The 10,739-nt window shown below is 32.5% G+C and overlaps 1 protein-coding gene across 1 annotated transcript in view; it reads right to left on the bottom strand.

The window, feature by feature from the left end:
• Positions 1 to 10,523, bottom strand: part of LOC110038712 (oxysterol-binding protein-related protein 3A-like) — a 42,942-nt gene extending 32,419 nt beyond the window's left edge. Inside the window, exons 1-3 of the mRNA XM_020743607.1 lie at positions 10,374 to 10,523; positions 8,633 to 8,726; positions 3,270 to 3,386 (exon numbers count right to left, since the gene is read on the bottom strand). Coding sequence (XP_020599266.1) covers positions 3,270 to 3,386; positions 8,633 to 8,726; positions 10,374 to 10,474 — 312 coding nt within the window. The 5' untranslated portion in view covers positions 10,475 to 10,523. The remainder of the gene's footprint in view (positions 1 to 3,269; positions 3,387 to 8,632; positions 8,727 to 10,373) is intronic.
• Positions 10,524 to 10,739: the final 216 nt, after the last annotated feature.

Below are 10,739 nucleotides of genomic sequence, written 5' to 3'. Positions count from 1 at the left end.
ACAGAGCTCGGGTGCGTGCGTTAGAGGAGTTAGGGCTTAAAGAGGAAAGGGGAAACGGGGTAAAATGATTAATTAATATATATATAAATATATATATATAAACATATATATATATATAGATATATATTAATTAAAACACAATTTACTCGCGCGCGGCGACGCGACAAAATGGGTGTCCTCCTCGGGCAAAATCAACGTTCCGGACGCGTTGGCGCAGTCCGTTTCGTCATCCGTGGTCGCTCGGACGACGTCGTCGACAATCGGGTCAAAAACGCGTTGAAATTCAAATTTTACAAAATTTCGACCCGCGATCGATCGTCCCAAACGGTTTAATTGAGCATTCGACAAGTAACAATGCAGGCAATGCGAATTGCGGCGATCGGACGTATCGACTCTCCGAATTGCGAAGCTTGTGCGCGCGGGAGTGCGAATTGTGCAAAATGCCACCCTAAGGCTCAGGAAGGTCCTATAGGGAATCCCTTTTGGGTTTCCTCATGTTGGTTTCGTCCTTCTAAGTGCTAGAAGTTGATACCACACACGCGAAACTCCAGAAGGGGACGGAAGCGGGTCAAACTAAAACGAGGCGGGTCCCACTTCTAAGGTTCTAAGATAGTCGAAGGGAGATTCCTAAGGCTAGATCCTAAACCCTAAGCGGAAGACTAGACCTCACGAAAATTGAGGTCAACAGTGTTGGTTTCATGGACATCTGAATTTAGGGAAGAAATTTTTTCCTGATTATATGTATTACTATTAGGGAGTAAATCTATTTCGTTTTTCTTCTCACTATTGAAGTCGTGATTGTTGCCTTTGATCCTTCACCATTTTTGGCAAACAATTTTCCAAACAAGCTAAGAAAAATATATTTGCACTTGTGTTGGTATCATGTACATTAGAATTTAGGGAAGAATTTCTTTTCACCCTAATTATATGTATGATTATGTGGTTTCTTAAATAGTAGATTTATTTCTCTTATTTCTCTTTTCTCCTCACAGATGTAGGTCATGTCAAAACCATATAAATATTAAAGCCTTGCGGCCATTGATCCTTTACTACGTTTCGTGTTCATTGATTTCATCCTAACAGGCATCTTTGCATAAGCAAACAATTTTCCAAACAAGGCTATAAAAATCTCTCATTATAACAACATGAACTCTACATTGCTCCAAACCTCACCCTAGGTGGTTTAATTAAGTTCATAGGTAAAGTTTGAATCTGATTAGAATTTAATCCAACCTAACTATACATGTCCAATTTCAATCTGTTTATTAATCAAGTCAAAAAATCTAGCGCAAAGTTGACCCGCTTTTAACCCAACTAACTCAAACCTAACCCATGTAAACTATTTAGCATAAGACATAACAGTCCTTACACTAAATTTTGGTTTAGCAGGTAAACCAACCCAAAAAATTGAACTTATGAGAATTTTAGACCAAAATATGATCCAAAAGTTGATCCGATCAACCCAAACCTAGAATTTATTTTACTGAGGTTCAGCTTGGGTTATTGTGTCAGGTAATTATTGACATCTCTACCCTCCCCCCTCCACCGACAAAGAGAAGGATACTAATAATTAGGCATTCCTTGTTAAAAAATACAACAAATTTTCAAAATTTTAAACTATAAAATACATAATAGAGATATTTGAGCTCATTCAGAAGCTATCAAAATGATACCTACCTAACATAAAATAATCATACGGTTAATAGATATCAAGCACAATAAGCTCATGTCTTTCCTTAATCTAAATTTCATGATCAAATTTGATATTTGGCACTTGTGTTGGTACCATGTACATTAGAATTTAGGGAAGAATTTCTTTTCACCCTAATTATATGTATGATTATGTGGTTTCTTAAATAGTAGATTTATTTCTCTTATTTCTCTTTTCTCCTCACAGATGTAGGTCATGTCAAAACAATATAAATATTAAAGCCTTGCGGCCATTGATCCTTTACTACGTTTCGTGTTCATTGATTTCATCCTAACAGCATCTTTGCATAAGAAAACAATTTTCCAAACAAGGTTATAAAAATCTCTCGTTATAACAACATGAACTCTACATTGCTCCAAAGTCCAAACCTCACCCTAGGTGGTTTAATTAAGTTAATAGGTCAAGTTTGAATCTGATTAGAATTTAATCCAACCTAACTATACATGACCAATTTCAATCCGTTTATTAATCAACTCAAAAAATCTAGCACAAAGTTGACCCGCTTTTAACCCAACTGACTCAAACCTAACCCATGTAAACTATTTAGCATATGACATAACAGTCCTTACAGTAAATTTTGGTTTAGCATGTAAACCAACCCAAAAAATTGAACTTATGAGAATTTTAGACCAAAATATGATCCAAAATTTAATCCGATCAACCCAAACCTAGAATTTATTTTAGTGAGGTTTAGGTTGGGTTATTGTGTCGGATAATTATTGACATCTCTACCCTCTACCTTCCACCGACAAAAAACAAGGATACTAATAATTAGGCATTCCTTGTTAAGAAATACAACAAATTTTCAAAATTTTAAACTATAAAATATATAATAGAGATATTTGAGCTCATTCAGAAGCTATCAAAATGATACCTACCTAACATAAAATAATCATACGGTTAATAGATATCAAGCACAATAAGCTCATGTCTTCCCTTAATCTAAATTTCATGATCAAATTTGATATTTAGCATGTTACAATAAAAAAATTTAAAATAGGATCATGAATAAACTGAACTCCATGCAAAACTAATTTTTCTTCACTCATACCAAAAGTCAGGTCATGTTTAAAATTGTAGAACTAGACCCTTGCATTTCATGCATTGTTCATGAAGACTGACTTACCTTGCTGTATTGATCCCATTATTGATATCAAGTGCGTCACGCTGCCCACTTCAGTTGAGCTTGCAGTTGTGGAAGAAAATTTTGCCACACTCACAAAAAAAAAACACTAATTCATGCAGAGAAGTACTACAACTACTTTTATCTTATCAAAACACAGTATGTCAAAATGATCAGAGTTTTTTTAAACAAAATAAAAAGGAGATTGTGCTGTAATGAAACGCAAGCAAAGATCAAGACTTGTACTCGATTTAGATGTTAAGAAGCATGTCATACCAAAAATAAATTGCTAGAACGTGGAATAATAACTTTAAAAACTGAAAACTCAGTTGATTCAATATGATTGAAGAAACAAAATCAAAATAAAGATATCATTAAAAAGAAAAAATCAAAATAAAGATAGGACAGCAACTTTCAAGGCAAAGCAGTGTCTACCTCAGCCATTTTCTGAATCATGGTCATTGGTTCAAAAATTATCACGGGAAGCGTCACCAATGACGTAACATCTGCTCCAATATAGTTCTGCATCATCTTCCAATAACCATCCCTGTCCTACAAAAAGGAATCACAAGCACTAATTCAACACAAGAAAAAGTGTGTTGTCATGCAAGATATAAAATTTGACATTATTGTCCTCCAGATTTTATAAATCGCTATAAAACAATAAAGAAAAATACTGTTAGTGAGATGATAAGATTGGTGAGAACTTCAATTACGTTCTAAATATTTACAAAATGATAGAAGCTTGCTGAAGATTCACTTTAAAGCTTAAACATTTTTTTCTGGAGGAACACTTCACAAGTTTTTTCTCTTCATTAAGAAATTGCCTAATTTTACTACCGAAACCATTCTATTAAATTTTAACAAGAATTCAACTTTTAAGTGTATTCATAGATAACTAGTAATTATTATTGTTACATACGCAAAAAAAATATAGTTTACAATATTTGTTAATTAATAATCATGTTTATTTTCATTATTTAACTAATTGAAGTTACATTCTAAGCTGTTTTCACCATCATGGTTCATCTAACAGTCTAGATAAATTTACATAAGAGCACAAATAGCACAATAAAAAATAAAACAAGATAATATTGCAAATAGGCCTGAAACTATTATATGCAAATATAGAAAGAAATGAAAGAAAACACACGCCATGGAGAGAAGGTTGAACATTACCGAAAAAAAAAAAAAAAACAAGTAAAACAACGTCAATAGTGCACAAAAAAACAAGTGAAGCATTAGAAATTCCTACCCTAACAAAATCCCCAAAAATATACATTTATGCTTTTGCTAATAAGCTAAATACCATGAAGTTTGATCTTTTACGTCTCCATAGATCAGTTCAATCGGATATCATATATGAAATATTGATATGTACCAAAAAAATAAAGAAGATTTACATGGATACCACACTCTCTCACCTGGTTTTCTAAATCACTTTAAAATAATAAAGAAAAATATTGTTAGTGAGATGATAAGATTTGTGACCACTTCAATTATGTTCTAAATATTTACAAAATGATAGAAGCTTGCTAAATATTCACCTTAAAGCTAATACTTTTTTTCTGTAGGAACTTTACAGTTTTTTTCTCTTCATTAAAAAATTGCCTATTTTGGCTACCTAAATCATTCTATTAAATTTTAACAAGTACTGAACTTTTAAACGTAACGTTGACATTGTCGGTCTCAAGGCCGGATGTGAAAAGTGGAGGGTTGCGTTAGGTAGTCGACAACCAACGTAAAACTTGTCGAAAAAATCATGACATGAATCTTTTTGATCATCGTGTAAGTGTTAGGGCGTCCCCTGGAAGCGACGCACTGTATAACCTGAATACAGTGAAAAGTGTACAAGGGCCGCTACACCGGCGCCCGGGCGTAGTGACAAATAAGCAAGGGTTCCCGCATTACGAACGGATGCGGGTAAAGAAGATAGTCCATGAAACTAATAAAACTAATATTATCATAATATCTTGAAATATAGGTACTCTCAATGGTAAATTAATGAAATTAATTGATGTTATGATTCATAGAGAGATTAATATCTTATGTATTCAAGAAACTAAATGGGTTGGAGAATAGGCTTAGGAGATTGATAACTTAGGTTTTAAACTTTGGTATTCTGATAAGAGTCGCACTAGAAATGGTGTAGGTGTAATTATAGATAAGAGTTTGAAAAATAATGTTGTAAAAATTAATAGAGTTGGAGATAGAATTATAACCCTTAAGATTATCATCGATACTAAGAATTTTAATATTATAAGTGTTTATGCTCCTCCAGTAAGTTTATATATAGAATCTACAGATAAATTCTGGAATGACTTAGAAGACTTAATACAAATGATACCTCTTGAAGAAATAATTTTTTTTAGAGGTGATTTAAATGGACATGTAGGTGGAGTGGTAGAAGATTTCAGAAATATTAATGGTGGCTACGGTTTTGGAGTGACTAATAAAGAAGGTAGAGCTATTTTAGATTTTGCTTTAGCATATGATTTTGTTATTATTAATACTTTATTTAAGAAAAGAGACGAGCATCTTATTACTTATAAGAATGGATCTAATAAAACACAAATTGATTATTTTCTTATAAGAAAAAGAGAACGCCGAGATTGTAAAGATTGTAAGGTCATTCCAAGTGAAGATTTAAGTACTCAACATCGTTTATTAGTTATAGATTTAAAGATAAAGAGTTGTAAAATAAAGAATACTATGACTCATCATCGTAGAATTAGATGGCGAAACTTAAAAGACAAATAAAATTATTTTTATGAGTAAAATTCAAGATTTCAAAATTTGGGATGTTCTTCAAGAAACAAATGCTATGTGAGATAAGATAACAAATACTATTAAACAAGCAGCAAAAGATGTACTTGGAGAATTAAAAGAAAAAGTTTCTATAAATAAAAGTAGTTGATGGTGGAATAATAATGTGCAAGAAAAGAAAAAACATAAGAAGTTATGTTATAAAAATTGATTTAAATGCAAAAGCTTAGAGAATTGAGAAAAATATAAAACGGTTCGCAAGGAGTCTAAAAGAACAATTTGTTATGCTAAAAATTTTGCTTTTAATGATCTTTATAGATTAGATACTAAGGAGGGTGAAAAACATATGTATAAACTAGCCAAACAAAGAGAAAAGAAAAGTAAAGGTTTAACTCAAGTAAAGTGTATTAAAGATGAAAATCAAAAAGTATTTTTCTTAGAAAAATATATTTAGTATAGGTGGGTGAGTTATTTTGATAAACTTTTTAATGAAGTTTCTAAAAATATGATCGACCTTAGAATCTTAATATCGTTAATAATAATAAAATGTTTCATTTTTTTCGTCGCATTAGTAAAAAAGAAGTTGATGAGGCTTTAAAGAAAACTAAGTGTAGAAAGTTTGTAAGACCTGATGATATCCCAATTGAAGTGTGGAAATACTTAGGAGATTTGGAAGTTTCTAGGCTTACTAAACTCTTTAATATTATTTTAAAAACTAAAAAGATGCCTGAGAAGTGGAGGAAGAGTATTTTAATCCCTATTTTTAAGAATAAATGGGATGCACAAGAGTGTGCAAATTATTGAGGATGCAAATTATTGCAAATTATTGAGGAATTAAGTTAATGTGTCATACTTTAAAATTATGGGAGAGAGTAATTGAATATAGGTTAAGACCTCATAATTATAGAAAAAGCTTACGATAATGTTCCAAGAGATCCTTTGGAGAATTCTTGAGAAGAAAGGTGTTGACATGACTTTTATTCAATTCATTAAGGATATGTATACTAGAGTTGTTACTTGTGTTCGAACTGAAGGAGGATTGACCAAATATTTTCCTATTTCTGTTGGATTACATTAGGGATTGGCTTTAAGCTCATATCTTTTTGTTTTAGTTATAGATGGTCTTACTGGACATTTACAGGAGGATGTACCCAGGTGTATGTTTTTTGCTGATGATATCGTTCTCATGGATAGGATGAGAGAAAAAGCCCAGGAAAAACTTGAATTATGGAGGTCTACATTGGAGTCTAAAGGCCTTCATTAGAGTAGAACGAAAACTAAATACATGGAATGTAATTTTAGTAGTAATAGCTCTAGTGAGAGAAGTGTAACGTTGGGCGATAAAATTATTAAAATGTGTGAACAATTTAGATATCTTGGGTCTGTTGTTCAAAGCGATGGTGATATAGATGGGGATGTTAATAGTAGAATTCAAGTTGGTTGGTTGAAGTGGAGGAATGCTTCTGGCCTTTTGTGTGATAAAAAAGTTCCGCTTAGACTGAAAGGAAAATTTTATAAGATGGTGGTTAGACCTGCAATGCTCTATGGTGTTGAATGTTGGCATTTAAAAGAGAAACATAATACCAAGTTAAGTGTAGTCGAGATGAGAATGATTAGGTGGATGAGTGCCTCTACACTAAGAGACAAAATGCAAAATGAATATATTCGTGATAGGGGTGATAGGGTTGGTGTAGTGGTGTAGTTCCTGTGACGAACAAAATTAGAGAAAGTCGTCTTAGACGGTTTGTTCACATTAAACGTCGACCATCTGATGATCTGATTAGGAGAGTAGATGTTTTAAATTTGACTTATGTTAAGAAAGGTGAAGGTAGACGTAGGAAGACTTGGGCTTATTGTATAAAAAATGATCTTAATTTATTAGAACTAGATGAAAATATGACACTAAATATGACGCAATGGAGAAAAAAGATTCCAGTAGACAACCCCATGTAGTGGGATTAACGATTTGTTGTTGTTGTTGTTGTATTGAACTTTTAAATGTATTCATAGATAATTATTAAATATCATTCTTACATCAGCACACTAATATAGTTTAGAATATTTGTTAATTCATAATCATGTTAATATTATTTTCATTAATGTACTTTCAAAGTTGTTTTTACCAACTCGGTTCATCTACTAGTGTAGACCAATTTACATCGAATAGCACGATAAAAAATAACATGAGATAACATTGTAAATAGGCACTGAAACTGTTTCATGCAAAGATAGAAAGAAACGAAAGAAAAAATACACCATAAAGAGAAAATTGAACATTACAAAAAAATAAAAAATATAAAAACAAGTAAAACTACGTCAATAGTGCACAAATAAAAAGGGCAACGTTAAAAATTCCTACCCTAATACATTCCAAAAAAGATATACAATTATTTATTTGTAAATAAGCTAAATACCATGAAGTTTGATCTTTTACATCTCCATAGATTACTTCAGTCAGCTATCATCTATGAAATATTGATATGGACCAAAAAAAAAGGAAGATTTACATGGACACCCCTCAATTCTTATAAATTTACATATCTAACACCTAAACTTCACCCTTTACATATAACCTATGAATAAAATGTGTATTTTACTTTTTTTTTAAGTGAAGACGGTGCTACTTTTGATGTGATATGAAAGATTTGGGTGGCATAAATATAAAAATCAAAGTTTAGGTTTTGGATATGTAAACACATAAAAGTTGGGCCGTATTTATGTAAATGCCTCAAAAAAGAATAGTAAGCAAAATGATACCTTGAAAACAATTATAATTTCCAATCATAAACAAATTTGGAGAAAAAGAATTGCCAAGTATAAATATATGACAGTGAAGCCCAAGAAGGAATCTATATAAAAGCATAAACTAGAATCATTTGGTATAAATGTAAGCTAAATTATAGAAGCATTAGTCAACAATACACAAGTTAAATAACACCCAAGGAAACAATAAACTAATAAATCAACTAAATAAATGCTTTAAGAAATATGTCTACAACGTTAACAACATCATAATGAGATAAAAGTAACACCTCTTTCTTCCATCTTCCTCTTTCTGCCTCAGCTTCTGCATCCTCTGTGCCTCCTTCGGGATTAATAACTTCGAGGCCTTCATAACCCAACAACCTAAAACACGTAAAGCCCATGCAAACATAAATTTGTATACCTTCATCTCAACTTAACCAACTTAGTAAAGTTAAAATTCCCAATTTTGTGTTTATTATATTCTAATGTGCAACAAGAAAACACTAAACAATGAAAATGCAAGATATTGGACTAACAAAATAGTTTAACTAATTAGATAAACAGCAGTAAAGGGAAGCACAATAGTTGTAATGCATTAACTAGCTTGGTTTACAGACATTTCACAAGATATCAAAAGAAAATTTCATAAAAATATTTTCCTTTTATATTTCAATTTTTTAATGAAAATCTCAAAACATAACAGGCTGTTCATAAAGACAATATTGCAATATCTGCAAACATAGATATTTTAATGTTTATTGTATAATGTATTAGAAATCTAATGTTTATATAACTTAAAAACAGGCTCATTCTTTAACCTCTTTTAACTTTCATTTCCATGACAACAGTTAACAAATCCTCCATTTTCTTCATTGATACACTATAGCTACAAAAAATATGCCAACAAACTGAAGATAACAGCCATGATAGTGACGCATTGCTAAAAACTTTACAAATAAGTTTAATCGGAAGCAAAGAAAAACTGACAGTGAATATCAGTTCAGAAAACATGTTCGTGATAAACTCTTAAAGAACAGACTTCTAAAACAAAGTTCAGAAAGGGAAAGGCATTGACCTCTAAATAGCAATTAGAAATCTATAAAATTTTTGGAGCAATCTGAAAATTAGCAATGACAAGCAGTATTCTGAAAAGCCACGGGCCATCCTCAATTCTTTACTAGTAAGTTTACAAAAGGAAATGCAGTGTTCATAAATTTTCCTGCATGAGGGTATTCAAATCAACATTTTTTAATGGAGAAATATAGTACATAAACTAAACAAAACAAATTAACATCAAATTTTTTAGCAAAATTCTATTTCAAAAAGAGTTCATCACACAATATCATTCTAAATGTCATGTTTGATCTTTAAGTTGATGAGGCATTGTCAGAAGGAAACAAACTCTGTGTAAGGCAACAGCAGTATTATACCTGTCTTCTATGTAGTCACCGAAAGGATTTCAATGAAGAAATAAAAACAAAAGAAAATATTAAAAGTAGAATGGGGGAATGAAGAAGAATGCAGAGTTGGACACATAGCAGACAACAGATCCACAGAATAGCCTACCAAACTGCTTATGCGAGATAGAATTAGTTGAAAAGATGACGAACTAATTAAAATAAGGAAGCAAAGTTCTCATTTGGCCGCAACGCAGATCGCTTGTGTGCGTGCGTGTGTGCGTGCGTGTGTGCGGGCGTGTGTGCGGGCGTGCCTGTGTCGAAACAAATCATTTGTAGTTGCCTGTGAAAGCAAACAAACAGTTGGATACATAACTGATCGAACGCATTAGCAACAGTTGACTATATCATGCAAGTAAATTCTGATCAATTATATCGCCAACAGCAATACAGTCAATCTGTTATTGGAAGAGGCACATATCTAGAAATAAAATTAAACAGAAGAAAACATCGCATCCATCCATACGCTCAAGCACAATACAACAGACGCAATCACAAATCTAATTTGCAAGTACTCATACGCGAATATAACAATTCTCTGAATATTAATGGATCTAGAACAGCTCCTTACCCTGAAACAGATTTCTGCACAGCGCTACCCCAAAACTTCACACTTGAAGATATCGCCGAGAAGAATCCGCCGCCTTCCGACTTCTCCTCCTTCGAACTCATCGCTGAAACCCTGATTTAAGGAGAAACCGGCAAAGACACTCTCAAGCGACAGAATCCCTAAGCTTCCGATCCCACCGATGTAAACGATGAAGATGCGAGAATTATATAACACTAATAGATTCGATAGGACTGGAATGGGAGAAGACAAACTCATGTAATGCGAAATGAAACGAAAGAGGCAAGAAGTAAAGAGAAATTGGCGCGGCGTGGCGTGGCGTGGCCGGGTTGACGGCCAAATGACGACCAGAAGGTCAAAAAAAATTTT

Source organism: Phalaenopsis equestris, unplaced genomic scaffold (assembly GCF_001263595.1).
Source record: "Phalaenopsis equestris unplaced genomic scaffold, ASM126359v1 Scaffold233599, whole genome shotgun sequence".
Lineage (NCBI taxonomy): Eukaryota > Viridiplantae > Streptophyta > Magnoliopsida > Asparagales > Orchidaceae > Phalaenopsis > Phalaenopsis equestris.
The sequence above is the reverse complement of the archived record's forward strand: the minus strand, read 5'-3'. Positions and strand labels throughout refer to the sequence as shown.